At 42.6% G+C, this 26,031-nt stretch overlaps 1 protein-coding gene across 5 annotated transcripts in view; it reads right to left on the bottom strand.

The window, feature by feature from the left end:
- The window catches only part of arhgap24 (Rho GTPase activating protein 24), a 225,493-nt gene that overhangs the window by 39,614 nt on the left and 159,848 nt on the right, over window positions 1-26,031 (bottom strand). For 4 of the 5 annotated variants that reach the window (XM_014138900.3, XM_014138902.3, XM_014138903.3 and 1 more), the window contains 2 exons: window positions 21,481-21,603; window positions 3,875-4,082 (listed from right to left, as the gene is read on the bottom strand). In XM_014138900.3, coding sequence (XP_013994375.1) covers window positions 3,875-4,082; window positions 21,481-21,603 — 331 coding nt within the window. Of the gene's footprint in view, window positions 1-3,874; window positions 4,083-21,139; window positions 21,367-21,480; window positions 21,604-26,031 lie in introns of those variants that run through there. The other variant, XM_045692618.2, reaches the window with a different exon arrangement.

The raw sequence follows: 26,031 nt of genomic DNA, 5'->3' as shown, positions 1-26,031 counted from the left end.
TGGTAAAAGTCATTACAGATAGAGCTGTCAGTATTCTGTAGGACCATGGTAAAAGTCCTTACAGAGCTGTCAGTATTATGTAGGACCATGGTAAAAGTCTTTACAGATAGAGCTGTCAGTATTCTGTAGGACCATGGTAAAAGTCATTACAGAGCTGTCAGTATTCTGTAGGACCATGGTAAAAGTCATTACAGATAGAGTTGTCAGTATTCTGTTGGACCATGGTAAAAGTCATTACAGAGCTGTCAGTATTCTGTAGGACCATGGTAAAAGTCATTACAGATAGAGCTGTCAGTATTCTGTTGGACCATGGTAAAAGTCATTACAGAGCTGTCAGTATTCTGTAGGACCATGGTAAACGTCATTACAGAGCTGTCAGTATTCTGTAGGACCATGGTAAAAGTCATTACAGAGCTGTCAGTATTCTGTTGGACCATGGTAAAAGTCATTACAGATAGAGCTGTCAGTATTCTGTTGGACCATGGTAAAAGTCATTACAGAGCTGTCAGTATTCTGTAGGACCATGGTAAAAGTCTTTACAGATAGAGTTGTCAGTATTCTGTAGGACCATGGTAAAAGTCATTACAGATAGAGCTGTCAGTATTTTGTAGGACCATGGTAAAAGTCATTACAGAGCTGTCAGTATTATGTAGGACCATGGTAAAAGTCCTTACAGAGCTGTCAGTATTCTGTAGGACCATGGTAAAAGTCATTACAGAGCTGTCAGTATTCTGTAGGACCATGGTAAAAGTCATTACAGATAGAGCTGTCAGTATTCTGTAGGACCATGGTAAAAGTCATTACAGAGCTGTCAGTATTCTGTAGGACCATGGTAAAAGTCATTACAGAGCTGTCAATATTCTGTAGGACCATGGTAAAAGTCATTACAGAGCTGTCAGTATTCTGTAGGACCATGGTAAAAGTCATTACAGAGCTGTCAGTATTCTGTAGGACCATGGTAAAAGTCATTACAGAGCTGTCAGTATTCTGTTGGACCATGGTAAAAGTCATTACAGATAGAGCTGTCAGTATTCTGTAGGACCATGGTAAAAGTCATTACAGAGCTGTCAGTATTCTGTAGGACCATGGTAAAAGTCATTACAGATAGAGCTGTCAGTATTCTGTAGGACCATGGTAAAAGTCTTTACAGAGCTGTCAGTATTCTGTAGGACCATGGTAAAAGTCTTTACAGATAGAGCTGTAAGTATTCTGTAGGACCATGGTAAAAGTCTTTACAGATAGAGCTGTCAGTATTCTGTAGGACCATGGTAAAAGTCTTTACAGATAGAGCTGTCAGTATTCTGTAGGACCATGGTAAAAGTCATTACAGAGCTGTCAGTATTCTGTAGGACCATGGTAAAAGTCATTACAGAGCTGTCAGTATTCTGTAGGACCATGGTAAAAGTCATTACAGATAGAGCTGTCAGTATTCTGTAGGACCATGGTAAAAGTCATTACAGAGCTGTCAGTATTCTGTAGGACCATGGTAAAAGTCTTTACAGATAGAGTTGTCAGTATTCTGTAGGACCATGGTAAAAGTCATTACAGATAGAGTTGTCAGTATTCTGTAGGACCATGGTAAAAGTCATTACAGATAGAGTTGTCAGTATTCTGTAGGACCATGGTAAAAGTCTTTACAGATAGAGCTGTCAGTATTCTGTAGGACAATGGTAAAAGTCATTACAAAGCTGTCAGTATTCTGTAGGACCATGGTAAAAGTCATTACAGATAGAGCTGTCAGTATTCTGTAGGACCATGGTAAAAGTCATTACAGATAGAGCTGTCAGTATTCTGTAGGACCATGGTAAAAGTCCTTACAGAGCTGTCAGTATTATGTAGGACCATGGTAAAAGTCATTACAGATAGAGCTGTCAGTATTCTGTAGGACCATGGTAAAAGTCCTTACAGAGCTGTCAGTATTATGTAGGACCATGGTAAAAGTCTTTACAGATAGAGCTGTCAGTATTCTGTAGGACCATGGTAAAAGTCATTACAGAGCTGTCAGTATTCTGTAGGACCATGGTAAAAGTCATTACAGATAGAGTTGTCAGTATTCTGTTGGACCATGGTAAAAGTCATTACAGAGCTGTCAGTATTCTGTAGGACCATGGTAAAAGTCATTACAGATAGAGCTGTCAGTATTCTGTAGGACCATGGTAAACGTCATTACAGAGCTGTCAGTATTCTGTAGGACCATGGTAAAAGTCATTACAGAGCTGTCAGTATTCTGTTGGACCATGGTAAAAGTCATTACAGATAGAGCTGTCAGTATTCTGTTGGACCATGGTAAAAGTCATTACAGAGCTGTCAGTATTCTGTAGGACCATGGTAAAAGTCTTTACAGATAGAGTTGTCAGTATTCTGTAGGACCATGGTAAAAGTCATTACAGATAGAGCTGTCAGTATTTTGTAGGACCATGGTAAAAGTCATTACAGAGCTGTCAGTATTATGTAGGACCATGGTAAAAGTCCTTACAGAGCTGTCAGTATTCTGTAGGACCATGGTAAAAGTCATTACAGAGCTGTCAGTATTCTGTAGGACCATGGTAAAAGTCATTACAGATAGAGCTGTCAGTATTCTGTAGGACCATGGTAAAAGTCATTACAGAGCTGTCAGTATTCTGTAGGACCATGGTAAAAGTCATTACAGAGCTGTCAGTATTCTGTAGGACCATGGTAAAAGTCATTACAGAGCTGTCAGTATTCTGTAGGACCATGGTAAAAGTCATTACAGAGCTGTCAGTATTCTGTAGGACCATGGTAAAAGTCATTACAGAGCTGTCAGTATTCTGTTGGACCATGGTAAAAGTCATTACAGATAGAGCTGTCAGTATTCTGTAGGACCATGTTAAAAGTCATTACAGAGCTGTTAGTATTCTGTAGGACCATGGTAAAAGTCATTACAGATAGAGCTGTCAGTATTCTGTAGGACCATGGTAAAAGTCATTACAGATAGAGCTGTCAGTATTCTGTAGGACCATGGTAAAAGTCATTACAGGTAAGGTGTCTGAGCATCCCATAATAATGCCCTGAGGCATGATGAGGTTGATGTGCCAAAAGTTGTCTGTCACCACTTTCCACTCCCGGATTAAATTCCATGTCATTCCCAGTCTGAGAATGATTATTACTGTGGGAATATCTTTTAACATCCTGGCAGCCCTCAATACAGAATTAGCAGGAAACAGGATTAAAAATGTGGAATTTGATTTGAGATTCTATATATTGCAGAGTGAATAAGAATGACTAAAGCACTGCTGATGCTGTGGGTTCCCATACACATCCTAATATTGAGCTGCACCTCCCCTTTTTCCATCAGAACAGCCTCAATACATCGGGCAATGGACTTTACAAGGTGTCGAAAGCGTTCCACAGGAATGCTGACCCATGTTGACTCCAATGCTTCCTACAGTTGGTGTGAAGTTGGCTGGATGTCCTTTGGGTGGTGGACCATTCTTGATACACACATGGAAACTGTTGAGTGTGAAAAACCCAGCAGCGTTGCAGTTCTTGACACAAACCGGTGCGCCTGGCACCTACTACCATACCCCGTTCAAAGGCAGTTACATTTTTTGTCTTGCCCATTCACCCTCTGAATGTAAAGAGCAGGTGTTCTTAATGTTTTGTATACTCAGTGTATATACAGTATATTGTATATTGCTGGCATGCAGTCCAAGACTGGGTTTTCATGAAAAAATTACATACTGTATATATATATATATACACCAGTGGAGGCTGGTGGAGGGAGAGATAAGGAGGACAGGCTCATAATGGAATGAACAGAATCGTATGAAACACATGCAAATGAAAGTTGTGCATTTAGATTTGTACACATTTCTCATCTCGTTTACAGTAAACGTAACATATCTTTACATACCAGTCGAAGGAGGGCTTCTCTCCGCAGTCAAAGGCATCCTGCAGCTCTTTGACCAGGTTGGCCTGCCCTGGTAGTCTGAACAGTCCTTCCTCCCGCAGGCCCCACTTGCGTATAAAGCCCACACACTGCTCCACCAGCATGGGGGCCTGCCTGCCCCCATAACGCCTCTCGTACCGCACCGTCTCCTCCAGCTTCTGACCAAAGATACCTGGCAGAGATGTAAACACACACAGCTCAATGTTACGACTTAGGATGTATATTGTGCCTTTCTGGTTAAATCTGTGGGGTGTTTTTTCTCCAAAGACATCCTGTACATGATGAGTACCAACTCATTGTCATATGGAATTCTTGCTATAGGATGTTAAACAGCGATCAACTCACAGCAAAAGTTATCAAAGGTAATATAACACTGTGTGCTATGAAGAATACTGCATTAGTGTTCAGTTAACAGTGATTTTTCAAAAAGGTGGACCAACTGGTAATGGACATGTTTTGAAGATTTTCACAACTAGATTATTTTTTAGCATTTCCTTATAGATCATTAAAGGGAAAATATCCTGTCAAACCATAGCATCACATCAAGGCTATTAAAAAAACTGACCAATCTGAATGTATCAAAGAGGAAGAAACTAGTGCATGTTACTAAAGCCACACAGATAACAGCATCAAAGAGAACATGTGGATTCTAAACCATATGATTAATTCCAATGGAATCTTTTTTTCTGTTCTCAGTCTACGATAGATCTGACTCTGCCCACTGTAGTAAAGAATATGTATTATTAATCCCCACAAAACACCTACAAAACCAAGAGATTAAATCAAACTTCCTCCTCTCCTCTCCTCTCCTCTCCTCTCCTCTCCTCTCCTCTCCTCTCCCTCTCCTCTCCTCTCCTCTCCTCTCCTCTCCTCTCCTCTCCTCTCCTCTCCTCTCCTCTCCTCTCCTCTCCTTTGTTCGGTTCTCCTCTCCTTTTCTCTGTTCTACTCTCTGCTGCTCTGGCCTTTTGTCTGTGTCAATCCATTAGAAACAAATTGTGACCGCGACCGGCTTCAAATAATATCTGAAATCATTTTAAAAAACGTATTCTGTACTTGATTGAGCATGCCTGACTTTATGGACTAATAAAATAGTCAAAACAGCTTGGCCATCTGGCACTCCAGGCTGGTTGACACAAACACTCAAAGTATTTGAACGATTTCAAATATTGTTTGAACCCAAGTGTGGTTCACATTTAAAGGTCTCATGCGGACGGCGTACAACAGGGGATTAGAGCTGCTAAGGCTGCCTTCCTGAGAGCTTTGGATCTGCTGCATACTGTTCTGGTCTCCAGACACAGACACAGACAGAGACCTGGCCCTGAACACAACATGTGGTAGGCTACAATGAGGTATGGCACAGTTAACAATGAGCAACTGCAATAGTCTAATTCTGTTGTTCAGAATCCTGCATGTTCCTAAAGTGTGTTGTTCCAATCTTACCAAAGAGTTGATACAGAGACATTCTGAAACATTGAGCTAACAAAGTGACAAAACACTCAGCAACACTCACTTATAATACAGTATCTTTGGCAACAGTATATCTCCACCCTAAAACCCATTAAGAAGCATGACATTGTCATCTCAAACACATAGGTTTTCCAATCAGCCCTAAGTGGTTCTGTTCTGGTATGTAAAGTCATGAAACACGTACCCTGTGACCCTCTCTTCACGCACGGCTGTGTCCAGACGAGTCGTGATGTGTTTACCTCACCCCTCTTGAAGCTCACACAACTTTAATTAATAAGCTATGGTAAAAGTCAGAGCACTGGAGAAAGACAGTTTAAAGGTCCTGTGCTTCAGCATCGTTGGAGACGAGGGAAAAGAGCAGTATGGTATTCAAGCAGCTGTGTGATCAGATAGAAAGACAAGAGGTGTGACAGGCATGTCCCATGGGTCTCATAACTTTGTCATTGTTTGTGGTGTGGTCAAAGTGTCCAGACTACTTTCTCCACAAGGAGAGGCTTGAACAAAGTGTCCAGACTACTTTCTCCACAAGGAGAGGCTTGAACAAAGTGTCCAGACTACTTTCTCCACAAGGAGAGGCTTGAACAAAGTGTCCAGACTACTTTCTCCACAAGGAGAGGCTTGAACAAAGTGTCCAGACTACTTTCTACACAAGGAGAGGCTTGAACAAAGTGTCCAGACTACTTTCTCCACAAGGAGAGGCTTGAACAAAGTGTCCAGACTACTTTCTCCACAAGGAGAGGCTTGAACAAAGTGTCCAGACTACTTTCTCCACAAGGAGAGGCTTGAACAAAGTGTCCAGACTACTTTCTCCACAAGGAGAGGCTTGAACAAAGTGTCCAGACTACTTTCTACACAAGGAGAGGCTTGAACAAAGTGTCCAGACTACTTTCTCCACAAGGAGAGGCTTGAACAAAGTGTCCAGACTACTTTCTCCACAAGGAGAGGCTTGAACAAAGTGTCCAGACTACTTTCTACACAAGGAGAGGCTTGAACAAAGTGTCCAGACTACTTTCTCCACAAGGAGAGGCTTGAACAAAGTGTCCAGACTACTTTCTCCACAAGGAGAGGCTTGAACAAAGTGTCCAGACTACTTTCTCCACAAGGAGAGGCTTGAACAAAGTGTCCAGACTACTTTCTCCACAAGGAGAGGCTTGAACAAAGTGTCCAGACTACTTTCTCCACAAGGAGAGGCTTGAACAAAGTGTCCAGACTACTTTCTCCACAAGGAGAGGCTTGAACAAAGTGTCCAGACTACTTTCTCCACAAGGAGAGGCTTGAACAAAGTGTCCAGACTACTTTCTACACAAGGAGAGGCTTGAACAAAGTGTCCAGACTACTTTCTCCACAAGGAGAGGCTTGAACAAAGTGTCCAGACTACTTTCTCCACAAGGAGAGGCTTGAACAAAGTGTCCAGACTACTTTCTCCACAAGGAGAGGCTTGAACAAAGTGTCCAGACTACTTTCTCCACAAGGAGAGGCTTGAACAAAGTGTCCAGACTACTTTCTACACAAGGAGAGGCTTGAACAAAGTGTCCAGACTACTTTCTCCACAAGGAGAGGCTTGAACAAAGTGTCCAGACTACTTTCTCCACAAGGAGAGGCTTGAACAAAGTGTCCAGACTACTTTCTCCACAAGGAGAGGCTTGAACAAAGTGTCCAGACTACTTTCTCCACAAGGAGAGGCTTGAACAAAGTGTCCAGACTACTTTCTACACAAGGAGAGGCTTGAACAAAGTGTCCAGACTACTTTCTCCACAAGGAGAGGCTTGAACAAAGTGTCCAGACTACTTTCTCCACAAGGAGAGGCTTGAACAAAGTGTCCAGACTACTTTCTCCACAAGGAGAGGCTTGAACAAAGTGTCCAGACTACTTTCTCCAATAAAGGAATACAAGGAAAAGAGGATGAGAAATGTCAGTAGAAATTCCGCAGGCCGTGAATCTGAGAGTGTTATCCAGAGGTCACATGTAGCAGTTCAGAGTGTGTGTGTACGTTTGTTTGTGTATATGTGTGTGTGTGTGTGTGTGTGTGTGTGTGTGTGTGTGTGTGTGTGTGTGTGTGTGTGTGTGTGTGTGTGTGTGTGTGTGTGTGTGTGTGTGTGTACGTTTGTTTGTGTATGTGTGTGTGTGTACGTTTGTTTGTGTATGTGTGTGTGTGTGTGTGTGTGTGTGTGTGTGTGTGTGTGTGTGTGTGTGTGTGTGTGTGTGTGTGTGTGTGTGTGTGTGTGTGTGTGTGTGTAGATCTGTGTGTGTATTAGCAGAGGTGGAAGGCTACTGTAGATTTAACCACGTAAATCCTCCTGACATGCTGGCCGGGCCAGGCCGGGTGAGGAGAGTCTGGCTTTTACACAGACTCCCTGGCTGGTCGACAGTCTAGTCTGGTCTGGAGTGGAGACTGTGACAGCTTTACCACAGCCAATTAGCAACCTCCTTCAACACTCAGGTCCTGCCAGGTCAACTCCTCTCCTCAAGCTTACTGCCTGCTGAGCTGAGTGCTCCTGGCCCCTCCCCTCTTCACTCCATACAACACAGTCCTCTTGTCGTCCTAACCCTCCATTCTATTGCCTCCAAACATCCAGTAAAGCCAGACAGAGAGAGAAAATGAGAGCGAAAGAGAGAGATCCGGAGAGAGAGATAGGGAGAGAGAGAAAGAGAGAGAAATCAGGAGAGAGAGAAAGAGAGAGAGGCCCCTCTCACTGCCCTCCGTTGTCTGACTGCGTGTGGTGAATGCTGTACAGGCCGCCAGACACACACACACACACACACACACACACACACACACACACACACACACACACACACACACACACACACACACACACACACACTCTAGTGCTAATCATTTCCACTGTGCTCTCTCATGGTGCTCTCTTGACTGAGCCAAAACCCTCCTCGGTGTCCTCAGGAGTATCAGTCCTCAGGAGTATCAGTCCTCAGGAGTATCAGTCCTCAGAGGAGTATGAGTCCTCAGGAGTATCAGTCCTCAGGAGTATCAGTCCTCAGGAGTATCAGTCCTCAGGAGTATCAGTCCTCAGCGGTATCAAGCCTCAGGAGTATCAGTCCTCAGCGGTATCAATCCTCAGGAGTATCAGTCCTCAGCGGTATCAATCCTCAGGAGTATCAGTCCTCAGGAGTATCAGTCCTCAGGAGTATCAGTCCTCAGGAGTATCAGTCCTCAGGAGTATCAGTCCTCAGCGGTATCAATCCTCAGGAGTATCAGTCCTCAGCGGTATCAATCCTCAGGGGTATCAGTCCTCAGAGGAGTATGAGTCCTCAGGAGTATCAGTCCTCAGCAGTATCAATCCTCAGGAGTATCAAACCTCAGGAGTATCAGTCCTCAACAGTATCAGTCCTCAGGAGAAGGAAGAGTTTGGTCTCCTTGCTGTGGAAGTCTGGGTGCGAACGACTGTGAGAAAAATACATTCTATTCCCAAATGCATTAACATTTACGAGCGTGGCTCTTGTTCGCGCCACTGCTCGCTCTGTTTGCTACAAATATACCGGGGTACACAGGGGGTACTGCAGAAGACTCATAAGACCATAGGATTACTGGTCAAATGCACATGAGGGGGTACTCCAGGGGTACTCCAGGCAGAGCAAAAGCCAGTTGGTGGTACAGAAAAAGGTCCACCCCATTCCTTTCATCTAAAGCCAAGAGCCCAATGCCGTTAGACTATTTCATAGGGCTATAGTCTCAAGTTGGTCATAACTCCACTCTCTCAGCATATTGGAGCTATTTGTTTGAGTGGTGTGTGTTTGAGTGGTCTCTCTACAATAGAAAGCCTTATATTACATTATTCTCCCAGTTGCGAAACAGCCAACAGGGAGGAGGTGAGGGCCCTGGCGGAGTGGTGCCAGGAAAATAACCTCTCCCTCAACATCAACAAAATGAAGGCGCTAATCGTGGACTTCAAGAGACAGCAGAGGGAGCACGCAACTATTCACATTAACGGGGCTGCAGTGGAGAAGGTGGAAAAAAGCTTAAAGTTCCTCGGCGTACACATCACTGACAATGTAAACTGCTCCACCCACACAGACAGTGTGGTGAAGAAGGTGCAACAGCACCTCTTCAACCTTGCCTTGGCCCCTAAGACCCTCACAAACTTTTACAGATGCACCATTGAGAGCATCCTGTCAGGCTGTATCACCGCCTGGTACGGAAACTGCACCGCCCGCAATCGCAGAACTCTCCAGAGGGTGGTGCGGTCTGCACATCGCATCACAGAGGGCACGCTGCCTGGCCTCCAGGACATGCACAGCACCCGGTGTCACAGGAAGTCCAAGAAGATCATCAAGGACTGTTCACCCCGCCGAGCCAAGGCCTGTTTACCCCGCTACCATCCAGAAGGAAGTGCATCAAAGCCGGGACCCAGAGACTGACATAGGATAGTCATGCAACACTGGTCACTTGAATAATGTTTACTGTTTTACCCACTTCATATGTACATGCTATATTCTAGTCAAGGCTTATCCTGTTAAACTATTGCTGTACATATACTATTCTATCCTACGTATTCTTCAGATATACTACATATTCTATCCACATACTGTCCATAATGTCTATACATCCCATCACACATACATACACATACATACATACATACATACATACATACATACATACATACATACATACTACATATATATATATATATATATATATATATATATACATATACATACATATACATATATATATATACTGCTCAAAAAAATAAAGGGAACACTTAAACAACACATCCTAGATCTGAATGAAAGAAATAATCTTATTAAATACTTTTTTCTTTACATAGTTGAATGTGCTGACAACAAAATCACACAAAAATAATCAATGGAAATCCAATTTATCAACCCATGGAGGTCTGGATTTGGAGTCACACTCAAAATTAAAGTGGAAAACCACACTACAGGCTGATCCAACTTTGATGTAATGTCCTTAAAACAAGTCAAAATGAGGCTCAGTAATGTGTGTGGCCTCCACGTGCCTGTATGACCTCCCTACAACGCCTGGGCATGCTCCTGATGAGGTGGCGGATGGTCTCCTGAGGGATCTCCTCCCAGACCTGGACTGGACATTATCTGTGGTGCAACGTAGCGTTGGTGGATGGAGCGAGACATGATGTCCCAGATGTGCTCAATTGGATTCAGGTCTGGGGAACGGCATCAATGCCTTCCAGTCCATAGCATCAATGCCTTCCTCTTGCAGGAACAGCTGACACACTCCAGCCACATGAGGTCTAGCATTGTCTTGCATTAGGAGGATACCAGGGCCAACCGCACCAGCATATGGTCTCACAAGGGGTCTGAGGATCTCATCTCGGTACCTAATGGCAGTCAGGCTACCTCTGGCGAGCACATGGAGGGCTGTGCGGCCCCCCAAAGAAATGCCACCCCACACCATGACTGACCCACCGCCAAACCGGTCATGCTGGAGGATGTTGCAGGCAGCAGAACGTTCTCCACGGCGTCTCCAGACTCTGTCACATCTGTCACGTGCTCAGTGTGAACCTGCTTTCATCTGTGAAGAGCACAGGGCGCCAGTGGCGAATTTGCCAATCTTGGTGTTCTCTGGCAAATGCCAAACGTCCTGCACGGTGTTGGGCTGTCAGCACAACCCCCACCGGTGGACGTCGGGCCCTCATACCACCCTCATGGAGTCTGTTTCTGACCGTTTGAGCAGACACATGCACATTTGTGGCCTGCTGGAGGTCATTTTGCAGGGCTCTGGCAGTGCTTCTCCTGCTCCTCCTTGCACAAAGGCGGAGGTAGCGGTCCTGCTGCTGGGTTGTTGCCCTCCTACAGCCTCCTCCACGTCTCCTGATGTACTGGCCTGTCTCCTGGTAGCGCCTCCATGCTCTGGACACTACGCTGACAGACACAGCAAACCTTCTTGCCACAGCTCGCATTGATGTGCCATCCTGGATGAGCTGCACTACCTGAGCCACTTGTGTGGGTTGTAGACTCCGTCTCATGCTACCACTAGAGTGAAAGCACCGCCAGCATTCAAAAGTGACCAAAACTTCAACCAGGAAGCATAGGAACTGAGAAGTGGTCTGTGGTCCCCACCTGCAGAACCACTCCTTTATTGGGGGTGTCTTGCTAATTGCCTATAATTTCCACCTGTTGTCTATTCCATTTGCACAACAGCATGTGAAATTTATTGTCAATCAGTGTTGCTTCCTAAGTGGACAGTTTGATTTCACAGAAGTGTGATTGACTTGGAGTTACATTGTGTTGTTTAAGTGTTCCCTTTCTTTTTTTGAGCAGTATATATATATATGTGGTGGGATGTATAGAGTATATATGTATATGTCTATACATCCCATCATATATATATATATATATATATATATATATATATTTATATACATATACACAATATATATATATATATATATATATATATATATATATATATATATATATATATATATATATACACACACTGTCCATAATGTCTATACATCCCATCACATATATATATATATATATATATATATATATATATATATTTATATATATATACTGTCCATAATGTCTATACATCCCATCACATATATATTTATACTCCGGAGTCCGACATTGCTCATCATAATATTTATATATTTCTTAATTCCATTCTTTTCCTTTTTAGATGTGTGTGTATTGTTGTGTATTGTTAGATGTTACTGCACTGTTGGAGCTAGGAACAAGCATTTCACTACACCCAGAATAACATCTGCTAAATATCCGTATGTGACCAATGCAATTTGATTTGATTAGATTGTCTCCTCTCTCTGCTCTGTGGGAACTGGATCCAGTGGGTCTGTAAATCATGTAATTGTACAAATATTCTTCACAGTCTTTGATCCCACAAGAGCTTATCAAAGAACACACACTCTTAGAAGAGGTACTGACTAACGGAGGATAAACTATACAAATTAAAAATGACAGTCAGACAGTCGTTTCTCCTGGCTGTGGATGAGAGTGCAATGGAAATTCCTCGGATATTGTCACCATGAAATGACTACCATTTCACAGAGCCTGTTTTACCCACTTCATATGTATATATACTGTGTTCTAGTCATGTTCATCCTATTAAACTATTGCTGTACATATACTATTCTATCCTACGTATTCTTCAGATATACTACATATTCTATCCACATACTGTCCACAATGTCTATACATCCCATCACACACACACACATATATATATTATATATATATATATATATTCACTTTGGTAATGCTTACATACTTTTTTACCCACTTCATATGTATATACTGTGTTCTAGTCATGTTCATCCTATTAAACTATTGCTGTACATATACTATTCTATCCTTCGTATTCTTCAGATATACTACATATTCTATCCACAGACCATTATCCAGAAAAGTTACTATTATCCAACACACAGTATGTCTACAGAATAGCCTGGTAAATGGTATGCAATATACATGCACATTTAAACACAGCAGAGAGGGTAGAAGAAGAACTGTCAGCAGCAGTAGATATTTCACAGGATAGTAATGTATTCAGTCATTGCGCATTTCGTCTTTACCAGAGGACCTTTTCTAAAATGTCGAGATCTTTAGAAAAAATATTCCAAACAATGAAAAATAACACTAGTTTCAAGTATAATAAAGGCTTGCCATTTTTCAGACTAAAGTTAAATCGAAGGAATGTAAATTAAAGATAATTATTCAAGTCCCTATACTTTACAGCTGAACATAGAGAATTAATTGTAGACAGAGATATCAGCAGAGAGAACAATGCCGATGAATGGAAAAGATAGAAACACCAACAGATAGAGAAAGTTAAACCAAGAGAAGATAACATAGAGAAAGATAGACCAAGAGAAAGATAGCACAGACAAAGATAGACCAAGATAAAGATAGCACAGAGAAAGATAGACCAAGATAAAGATAGCACAGAGAAAGATAGACCAAGATAAAGATAGCATAGAGAAGGATAGACCAAAAGAAAGATAGACCAAGATAAAGATACCATAGATAAAGATAGCATAGAGAAAGATAGCACAGACAAAGATAGACCAAGATAAAGATAGCACAGAGAAAGATAGCATAGAGAAAGATAGACCAAGATAAAGATAGCATAGAGAAAGATAGGCCAAGATAGAGTCTGCCACTAGCATATTCAGTGTAGTCAGCTCAGCAATCCCCATTGAGACCTTCCTTGTCTGTGCCTCAATCTAGGTTGGGCAAAACTAAACATGGCGGTGTTCGCCTTAGCAATCTCACTGGAATAAAGACCTCCTCCATTCCTGTCATTATTGAAAGAGATTGTGATATCTCACATCTCACAATAGGGCTACTTAATGTTAGATCCCTCACTTCCAAGGCAGTTATAGTCAATGAACTAATCACTGATCATAATCTTGATGTGATTGGCCTGACTGAAACACGGCTAAAGCCTGATGAATTTACTGTGTTAAATGAGGCATCTCCTCCTGGTTACACTAGTGACCATATCTCCCGTGCATCCCGCAAAGGCGGAGGTGTTGCTAACATTTACAACAGCAAATTTCAATTGACAAAAAAAAACAATTGACAGCATTTTGTCTTTTGAGCTTCTAGTCATGAAATCTATGCAGCCTACTCAATCACTTTTGAGACTACACTTTACAGGCCTCCTGGGCTGTATACAGCGCTCCTCACTGAGTTCCCTGAATTCCTATCGGACCTTGTAGTCATGGCAGATAATATTCTAATTTTTGGTGACTTTAATATTCACATGGAAAAGTCCACAGACCCACTCCAAAAGGCTTTCGGGGCCATCATCGACTCAGTGGGTTTTGTCCAACATGTCTCCGGACCTACTCACTGCCACAGTCATACTCTGGACCTAGTTTTGTCCCGTGGAATAAATGTTGTGGATCTTAATGTTTTTCCTCATGATCCTGGACTATCAGACCACCATTTTATTATCTTTGCAATCGCAACAAATAATCTGCTCAGACCCCAACCAAGGATCATCAAATGCCGTGCAATAAATTCTCGGACAACCCAAAGATTCCTAGATTGGAATGGAAATGGTTCTACACCAAACTGGAAGTCTACCGACTAGCTTGGAAAGACAGTGCCGTGCAGAATCGAAGAGCCCTCACTGCTGCTCGATCATCCTATTTTTCCAACCTAATTGAGGAGAATAAGAACAATCCAAAATGTATTTCTGATACTGTTGCAAAGCTAACTAAAAAGCAGCATTCCCCAAGAGAGGATGGCTTTCACTTCAGCAGTAATAAATTCATGAAATTCTTTGAGGAAAAGATCATGATCATTAGAAAGCAAATTACAGACTCCTCTTTAAATCTGGGTATTCCTCCAAAGCTCAGTTGTCTTGAGTCTGCACAACTCTGCCAGGACCTAGGATCAAGGGAGACACTCAAGTTTTTTAATCCTATATCGCTTGACACATTGATGAAAATAGTCTTGGCCTCTGAACCTTCAAGCTGCATACTGGACCTTATTCCAACTAAACTACTGAAATAGCTGCTTCCTGTGCTTGGCCCTCCTATGTTGAACATAATAAATGGCTCTCTATCCACCGGATGTGTACCAAACTCACTAAAAGTGACAGTAATAAAGCCTCTCTTGAAAAAGCCAAACCTTGACCCAGAAAATATAAAAAACTATCGGCCTATATCGAATCTCCCATTCGTCTCAAAATAAATGTAAAAGGCTGTTGCGCAGCAACTCACTGCCTTCCTGAAGACAAACAATGTATACAAACACTTCAGTCTGGTTTTAGACCCCATCATAGCACTGAGACTACACTTATGAAGGTGGTAAATTACCTTTTAATGGCGTCAGACCAAGGCTCTACATCTGTCCTCGGGCTCCTAGACCTTAGTGCTGCTTTTGATTCCATCGATCACCACATTCTTTTGGAGAGATTGGAAACCCAAATTGGTCTACAAGGACAAGTTCTGGCTTGGTTTAGATCTTATCTGTCGGAAAGATATCAGTTTGTCTCTGTGGATGGTTTGTCCTCTAACAAATCAACTGTAAGTTTCGGTGTTCCTCAAGGTTCCGTTTTAGGGGCACTATAGTTTTCACTATATAGTTTACCTCTTGGTGATGTCATTCGGAAACATAATGTTAACTTTCAATGCTATGCGGATGATACACAGCTGTACATTTCGATGAAACATGGTGAAGCCCCGAAATTGCCCTCCCTGGAAGCCTGTGTTTCAGACATAAGGAAGTAGATGGCAGCAAATGTTTTACTTTTAAACTCAGACAAAACAGAGATGCTAGTTCGAGGTCCCAAGAAACAAAGAGATCTTCTGTTGGATCTGACAATTAATCTTGATGGACCTCAGAGTTAGTCTGGACCCTGATCTCTCTTTTGACGAACATATCAAGACTATTTCAAGGACAGCTTTTTTCCATCTTCGTAACATTGCAAAAATCTGAAACTTTCTGTCCAAAAACGACGCAGAAAAGTGAATCCATGCATATGTCACTTCTAGATTAGACTACTGCAATGCTCTACTTTCCGACTACCCAGATAAAGCACTAAATAATCTTCAGCTAGTGGCTGCTAGAATCTTGACTAGAACCAAAAGATTTGATCATATTACTCCTCCTTACTGTCCCTAGAATTTCTAAGCAAACAGCTGGAGGCAGGTCTTTCTCCTATAGAGCTCAATTTTTATGGAATGGTCGGCCTATCTATGTGAGAGTCTTTATTGAAGACTCATCTCTTCAGTAGGTCCTATGATTGAGTGTAGTCTGGCCCAGGGGTGTGAAGGTGAACGGAAAGGAACTGGAGCGACGAACCGCCCTTGCTGTCTCTGCCTGGCCGGTTCCCCTCTCTCCACTGGGATTCTCTGCCTCTAACCCTATTACGGGGGCTGAGTCACTGGCTTACTGGTGCTCTCCATGCCGTCCATAGGAGGGGTGCGTCACTTGAGTGGGTTGAGTCACTGACGTGATCTTCCTGTCCGGGTTGGAGCCCCCCCTCGGGTTCGTGCCATGGGAGAGATGTTCGTGGGCTATACTCGGCCTTGTCTCAGGGTAGTAGGTTGGTGGTTGAAGATATCCCTCTAGTGGTGTGGGGTTATATCCTGCCTATTTGGCCCTGTCCGGGGGTATCATTGGACAAGGCCACAGTGTCTCCCGACCCCTCCTTTCTCAGTATGCAGTATTTATGCTGCAATAGTTTATGTGTTGGGGGTCAGTCTGTTATATCTGGAGTATTTCTCCTGTCTTATGCGGTGTCCTGTGTGAATTTAAATATGCTCCCTCTAATTCTCTCTCTCTCTTTCTCTATCTCTCGGAGGACCTGAGCCCTAGGACCATGCCTCAGGACTACCTGGCCTGATGACTCCTTGCTGTCCCCAGTCCACCTGGTCATGTTGCTGTTCCAGTTTCAACTGTTCTGCCTGCGGCTATGGAACCCTGACCTGTTCACTGGACGTGCCACCTTGTCCCAGACCTGCTGTTCTGGACTCTCTCTCTACCGCACCTGCTGTCTCTAACTCTGAATGATTGGCTATGAAAAGCCAACTGACATTTACTCCTGAGGTGCTGACCTGTTGCACCCTCTACAACCAGTGTGATTATTATTATCTGACCCTGCTGGTCATCTACGATCGTTTGAACATCTTGGCCATGTTCTGTTCTAATCTCCACCCGGCACAGCCAGAAGAGGACTGGCCACCCCTCAGAGCCTGGTTCCACTCTAGGTTTCTTCCTAGGTTCTGGCCTTTCTAGGGAGTTTTTCCTAGCCACCGTGCTTCTACAGCTGCATTGCTTGCTGTTTGGGGTTTTAGACTGGGTTTCTGTACAGCATTTTGTGACATCGGCCGATGTAAAAAGGGCTTTATAAATAAATTTGATTGATTGATTGATGTGGGGGTGGACAGCTACTAAACTGCTACTAAACAGCTACTGAACTGCTACTGAACAGCTACCGAACTGCGACTGAACAGCTACGGAACAGATACTGAACAGCTACAGACAACTATCCCTGGCCAAACCCTTTGTTTAAGCGAGCTCCCTGCCTCTACAGTACCAGGCCGACCAAACAGAACATGACCCACAATTTTAATCACATCTCTAGGGTATTATCTCTCCAATAGCCTCAGTCTCAGTGTGTGTGTGTGTGTGTGTGTGTGTGTGTGTGTGTGTGTGTGTGTGTGTGTGTGTGTGTGTGTGGTGTGTGTGTGTGTGTGTGCGTCCCCCACTGCAGCAATACGTCAAAGGAAGCCCTCCTGTATAGGAGGCTGTGTGCTGAGGGTGCTGTGTTGTGTGTGAGTGTGTGTGCATGTTTTCCTACTTTGTGTGTGTGTGTGTGTGTGTGTGTGTGTGTGTGTGTGTGTGTGTGTGTGTGTGTGTGTGTGTGTGTGTGTGTGTGTGCAGTTGTAAATTTCCCAGTCTTTTATTTTTTTTTTGTCTAGTCTTAGTCATTTTGAGTAAAATATCATTTGAATAATGATTTAGTATAGATATTGTCAAAATGACAAAAACTGTGGGCCATTTTAATCACATCACATTTGTATTGTCTCATTAACCTATAGTAAACATAAATCACTGACTTATCAACATTATACAGACGCCTCAGCAACATTGGTGTCCAAAAGTATAACGTGAGTTAATGACTGTTTTGCCAGGTGATGTAGTCGAGCCACTAAACCTTGAGTCCGAAATCGAGTCCCAAGTCCTTACGTTGCATCCTGTTGAACGACGTGCCCCAGGTTGTTAGCTATCGTTAGCTAACGAGGTAACGTGACTGAACAATGTGTAGCCTAAACAAATGGTTAATGGTCTGTTCCGCAAGTAGCCTTGTTTACGGCCTGCCAATGCACGATAGAACGGAGAAAAACGTAGTGCCGGTATTATGGGTCATATTTTTTGAACGGTATTATGGGTCATATTTTTTGAACGGTATTATGGGTCACATTTTTTGAACGGTATTATGGGTCATATTTTTTGAATGGTAAGGACTAGAATCAAGAACTGCACGGTGCATTTGTGCTGCTAATATTAATTGTGATTGTCGCTGAAAAGCTCTCAATCTCTCCAAAAACTCTTGTCCAGTCCACTGGACAGAGATAATTTCGTCATGTCTCATTTTAGTTAACTGAAATGAAAAATAATTTTTGTTAGTTATAGTTTTTTCTGGGTCTATTTTGTCAATTACTGTCTCATCAACTACTACAAAAAAATAGCTGTTTGACAAATATTTGAGTCATTATTTCTGTTGATAATGACACTATAGTGTTAATCACAGAGACATGCCCTCCTGATAATGACACTACAGTGTTAATCACAGAGACATACCCTACTGATAATGACACTACAGTGTTAATCACAGAGACATGCCCTACTGATAATAATGACACTACAGTGTTAATCACAGAGACATGCCCTACTGATAATAATGACACTACAGTGTTAATCACAGAGACATACCCTCCTGATAATGACACTACAGTGTTAATCACAGAGACATACCCTACTGATAATGACACTACAGTGTTAATCACAGAGACATGCCCTCCTGATAATAATGACACTATAGTGTTAATCACAGAGACATGCCCTACTGATAATAATGACACTATAGTGTTAATCACAGAGACATGCCCTCCTGATAATGACACTATAGTGTTAATCACAGAGACATACCCTCCTGATAATAATGACACTACAGTGTTAATCACAGAGACATACCCTACTGATAATAATGACACTACAGTGTTAATAACAGAGACATGCCCTCCTGATAATAATGACACTACAGTGTTAATAACAGAGACATACCCTCCTGATAATAATGACACTATAGTGTTAATAACAGAGACATACCCTACTGATAATAATGACACTACAGTGTTAATCACAGAGACATACCCTACTGATAATAATGACACTACAGTGTTAATCACAGAGACATGCCCTCCTGATAATAATGACACTATAGTGTTAATCACAGAGACATACCCTCCTGATAATAATGACACTATAGTGTTAATCACAGAGACATGCCCTCCTGATAATAATGACACTACAGTGTTAATCACAGAGACATACCCTACTGATAATAATGACACTACAGTGTTAATCACAGAGACATACCCTCCTGATAATAATGACACTACAGTGTTAATCACAGAGACATACCCTACTGATAATAATGACACTACAGTGTTAATAACAGAGACATACCCTCCTGATAATAATGACACTACAGTGTTAATCACAGAGACATACCCTACTGATAATAATGACACTACAGTGTTAATAACAGAGACATACCTCCTGATAATGACACTACAGTGTTAATCACAGAGACATGCCCTCCTGATAATAATGACACTATAGTGTTAATCACAGAGACATGCCCTCCTGATAATAATGACACTACAGTGTTAATCACAGAGACATACCCTCCTGATAATAATGACACTACAGTGTTAATCACAGAGACATGCCCTCCTGATAATAATGACACTACAGTGTTAATCACAGAGACATGCCCTCCTGATAATATTGACACTACAGTGTTAATCACAGAGACATGCCCTCCTGATAATAATGACACTACAGTGTTAATCACAGAGACATACCCTACTGATAATGACACTATAGTGTTAATCACAGAGACATGCCCTCCTGATAATAATGACACTACAGTGTTAATCACAGAGACATGCCCTCCTGATAATAATGACACTATAGTGTTAATCACAGAGACATGCCCTCCTGATAATAATGACACTACAGTGTTAATCACAGAGACATGCCCTCCTGATAATAATGACACTACAGTGTTAATCACAGAGACATGCCCTCCTGATAATGACACTATAGTGTTAATCACAGAGACATACCCTCCTGATAATAATGACACTATAGTGTTAATCACAGAGACATACCCTACTGATAATGACACTATAGTGTTAATCACAGAGACATACCCTACTGATAATAATGACACTACAGTGTTAATCACAGACACATGCCCTCCTGATAATAATGACACTATAGTGTTAATCACAGAGACATACCCTACTGATAATAATGACACTACAGTGTTAATCACAGAGACATGCCCTCCTGATAATAATGACACTACAGTGTTAATCACAGAGACATACCCTCCTGATAATAATGACACTACAGTGTTAATCACAGAGACATACCCTCCTGATAATAATGACACTACAGTGTTAATCACAGAGACATACCCTACTGATAATAATGACACTACAGTGTTAATCACAGAGACATGCCCTCCTGATAATAATGACACTATAGTGTTAATCACAGAGACATACCCTCCTGATAATAATGACACTATAGTGTTAATCACAGAGACATACCCTACTGATAATGACACTATAGTGTTAATCACAGAGACATGCCCTCCTGATAATAATGACACTACAGTGTTAATCACAGAGACATGCCCTCCTGATAATAATGACACTACAGTGTTAATCACAGAGACATACCCTCCTGATAATAATGACACTATAGTGTTAATCACAGAGACATACCCTACTGATAATGACACTATAGTGTTAATCACAGAGACATGCCCTCCTGATAATAATGACACTATAGTGTTAATCACAGAGACATACCCTACTGATAATAATGACACTACAGTGTTAATCACAGAGACATGCCCTCCTGATAATAATGATTTATTTTGCTAAAGAACAACATATAGAACCAGTCACAGACTAAGTCTAGTCTAGTCTGGTCTTGGACTGAAACTCATGCATCATGGGTGTACTAACTAACCTCCACCAAATGGGGCCCATATGACCCTGTGTACTAACCTCCACCAAATGGGGCCCATATGACCCTGTGTACTAACCTCCACCAAATGGGGCCCATATGACCCTGTGTACTAACCTCCACCAAATAGGGCCCATATGACCCTGTGTACTAACCTCCACCAAATGGGGCCCATATGACCCTGCGTACTAACCTCCACCAAATGGGGCCCATATGACCCTGTGTACTAACCTCCACCAAATGGGGCCCATATGACCCTGTGTACTAACCTCGACCAAATGGGGCCCATATGACCCTGTGTACGACCTCCACCAAATGGGGCCCTTATGACCCTGTGTACTAACCTCCACCAAATGGGGCCCATATGACCCTGCGTATGGTCTTCACCCAATCCTCCATGTCATTCTGGGTGCTGGCCATAAGAAGGTATGTCTCATGATTCGCTGTCATCCGCTCCCTGTCTCCTCCTGCAAGGGAGGAAGAGCAGAAAGAAGGGAAAAGAAAGCGTGAGTAAAACATGAAGACTTGACGAGGACCGAAGAGGTCAAAATGTCTCCAATAAACCACATGGAACAGTGGAGGCTGCTGAGGGGAGGACGGCTCACAATAACGGCTGAAACAGAGCGAATGGAATGGCATCAAACACCTGGAAACCATGGAAATCATGGAAACCATGTGTTTTGTTTTATTTTTTTACCATTCTACTAGACCATCCTCCCAAATTAAGGTGCCACAAACCTCCTTTGACATGGACGCATAGAATGCATAGTTTATTTTTTTTATCATTAGAAAACATTAAATGGTAGGGTACGATAATAACAGTTATCATCTTCTATAACATTACTAACATAATAAGAACACAGTAAATTGTCAACACCACAGTAAATGACTTATTCAATAATAACAGTGTCAGCCTAACAGATCCTTGTCGGAAGTGGGGCTGTGTCTGTGGTGTTATAATGGTCTGTAATTACAGTGTGACTTAGAGGGGGTCATTGACGCCCCAAGGCTGACAAAATCAAGGTGTGGACAGACACAAACATCAAGGGCTTTCACAGTCTCAGTGTGTGTGTGTGTGTGTGTGTGTGTGTGTGTGTGTGTGTGTGTGTGTGTGTGTGTGTGTGTGTGTGTGTGTGTGTGTGTGTGTGTGTGTGTGTGTGTGTGTGTGTGTGTGTGTGTGTGTGTGTGTGTGTGTGTGTATTTGTTAAATCAAGGGCTCTCAGCCTCACACACCAGGAGTAAGCCTTCCAGACAGACCAGATGTACAACCTTAGAGACCTTTTACCTCTATGGCCTGATAATCACACCAACACTGTCTATGGCCTGATAATCACACCAACACTGTCTATGGCCTGATAATCATACCAACACTGTCTATGGCCTGATAATCACACCAACACTGTCTATGGCCTGATAATCACACCAACACTGTCTATGGCCTGATAATCACACCAACACTGTCTATGGCCTGATAATCACACCAACATTGTCTATGGCCTGATTATCACACCAACACTGTCTATGGCCTGATAATCACACCAACACTGTCTATGGCCTGATAATCACACCAACACTGTGTATGGCCTGATTATCACACTAACACTGTCTATGGCCTGATAATCACACCAACACTGTCTATGGCCTGATAATCACACCAACACTGTCTATGGCCTGATAATCACACCAACACTGTCTATGGCCTGATAATCACACCAACACTGTCTATGGCCTGATAATCACACCAACACTGTCTATGGCCTGATAATCACACCAACACTGTGTATGGCCTGATTATCACACTAACACTGTCTATGGCCTGATAATCACACCAACACTGTCTATGGCCTGATAATCACACCAACACTGTCTATGGCCTGATAATCACACCAACACTGTCTATGGCCTGATAATCACACCAACACTGTCTATGGCCTGATAATCACACCAACACTGTCTATGGCCTGATAATCACACCAACACTGTGTATGGCCTGATTATCACACTAACACTGTCTATGGCCTGATAATCACACCAACACTGTCTATGGCCTGATAATCACACCAACACTGTCTATGGCCTGATAATCACACCAACACTGTCTATGGCCTGATAATCACACCAACACTGTCTATGGCCTGATAATCGCACCAACACTGTCTATGGCCTGATAATCACACCAACACTGTCTATGGCCTGATAATCACACCAACACTGTCTATGGCCTGATAATCACACCAACACTGTCTATGGCCTGATAATCACACCAACATTGTCTATGGCCTAACTGTCTGTCCACACTAATAGCTTAAGATACTACCGTAATGTAGTGTATATAAGTGACTACCGTAATGTAGTGTAAATAAGATACTACCGTAATGTCGCGTATATAACATTTTACTGTAATGTAGTGTATATAAGAAACTACCGTAATGTAGCGTAAATAAGATACTACCGTAATGTAGCGTATATAACATTTTACCGTAATGTAGTGTATATAAGATACTACCATAATGTAGCGTATATAAGATTTTACCGTAATGTAGTGTATATAAGAAACTACCGTAATGTAGTGTATTTAAGATACTACCGTAATGTAGTGTATATAAGATACTACCGTAATGCAGTGTATACAAGATACTACCGTAATGTTGTCTATATAATATACTACCGTAATGTACTCTATATAATATACTACCGTAATGTAGTGTATCTAAGATAATACGGTAATGCAGTGTATATAAGATACTACCGTAATCTAGTGTATATGATAGCCAGAGACACTCCCTTTTTTTCCCCCTAGGACTGGCTGAGTATCCTGTATCGGGCTCTCTGTGGGAAACGGCTCTAAAACACACACTTAGACATTTGATGCATGCTGTTGGAGGGCTTGAAGGGGCTTGACTAAAACGGGGTTTAAGCTTCCAGATGCAACACTCTTATTACCGTGACAACAGTACCAGACCCGTGTACCAGATAAACTCCTCAAGGAAACGCCTACTGTAAACCTAGACCAGTCAAATGACATTCTTCAGATAAGAGATCTTGTATGAATCTTGTTGAAGTCTGGTTGGAGATGTAGCCTAGTAGTTAACAGAGAAATGATTGGGCACAGACTAAATTATTAATGTGGCTCGTGCTGTCTGCAACTTTCCCCAGAGACCTAGCTCTTCCATTCTCTCCAGTGATTTTCATCAGCAGGAGATATCGCTGTGTCAGCGATTAACAATGTATTTATAGAACAGCAGCATGAATACTAACCCGTGTGTGTAGTCAGCATGATGAGACTGTAAACTAACCCGTGTGTGTAGTAAGCATGATGAGACTGTAAACTAACCCGTGTGTGTAGTCAGCATGATGAGACTATAAACTAACCCGTGTGTTTAGTCAGCATGATGAGACTGTAAACTAACCCGTGTGTGTAGTCAGCATGATGAGACTGTAAACTAACCCGTGTGTGTAGTCAGCATGATGAGACTGTAAACTAACCCGTGTGTGTAGTCAGCATGATGAGACTGTAAACTAACCCATGTGTTTAGTCAGGATGATGAGACTGTAAACTAACCCGTGTGTGTAGTCAGCATGATGAGACTGTAAACTAACCCGTGTGTGTAGTTAGCATGATGAGACTGTAAACTAACCCGTGTGTTTAGTCAGGATGATGGGACTGTAAACTAACCCGTGTGTGTAGTCAGCATGATGAGACTGTAAACTAACCCGTGTGTTTAGTCAGGATGATGAGACTGTAAACTAACCCATGTGTGTAATCAGCATGATGAGACTGTAAACTAACCCGTGTGTGTAGTCAGCATGATGAGACTGTAAACTAACCCGTGTGTGTAGTCAGGATGATGAGACTGTAAACTAACCCGTGTGTAGTCAGCATGATGAGACTGTAAACTAACCCGTGTGTGTAGTCAGCATGATGAGACTGTAAACTAACCCGTGTGTTTAGTCAGCATGATGAGACTGTAAACTAACCCGTGTGTGTAGTCAGCATGATGAGACTGTAAACTAACCCGTGTGTGTAGTCAGCATGATGAGACTGTAAACTAACCCGTGTGTGTAGTCAGCATGATGAGACTATAAACTAACCCGTGTGTTTAGTCAGCATGATGAGACTGTAAACTAACCCGTGTGTGTAGTCAGCATGATGAGACTGTAAACTAACCCGTGTGTTTAGTCAGGATGATGGGACTGTAAACTAACCCGTGTGTGTAGTCAGCATGATGAGACTGTAAACTAACCCATGTGTTTAGTCAGGATGATGAGACTGTAAACTAACCCGTGTGTGTAGTCAGCATGATGAGACTGTAAACTAACCCGTGTGTGTAGTCAGCATGATGAGACTGTAAACTAACCCGTGTGTAGTGAGCATGATGAGACTGTAAACTAACCCGTGTGTGTAGTGAGCATGATGAGACTGTAAACTAACCCGTGTGTTTAGTCAGGATGATGAGATTGTAAACTAACCTGTGTGTTTAGTCAGCATGATGAGACTGTAAACTAACCCGTGTGTGTAGTCAGCATGATGAGACTGTAAACTAACCCGTGTGTGTAGTCAGGATGATGAGACTGTAAACTAACCCGTGTGTGTAGTCAGCATGATGAGACTGTAAACTAACCCGTGTGTGTAGTCAGCATGATGAGACTGTAAACTAACCCGTGTGTGTAGTCAGCATGATGAGACTGTAAACTAACCCGTGTGTAGACAGCATGATGAGACTGTAAACTAACCCATGTGTTTAGTCAGCATGGGTCTGGTGGGGGGTGTCGGGGTCTGGCTGGGGGGTGTAGGGGTCTGGCTGGGGGGTGTAGGGGTCTGGTGGGGGGTGTAGGGGTCTGGTGGGAGGGGGTCTGGCTGGGGGGTGTAGGGGTCTGGTGGGGGGTGTAGGGGT

This window comes from Salmo salar, chromosome 13 (assembly GCF_965601325.2).
Source record: "Salmo salar chromosome 13, fSalSal1, whole genome shotgun sequence".
NCBI lineage: Eukaryota > Metazoa > Chordata > Actinopteri > Salmoniformes > Salmonidae > Salmo > Salmo salar.
Note: the sequence above shows the minus strand (reverse complement) of the source record. Positions and strands in the feature narration are given on the sequence as shown.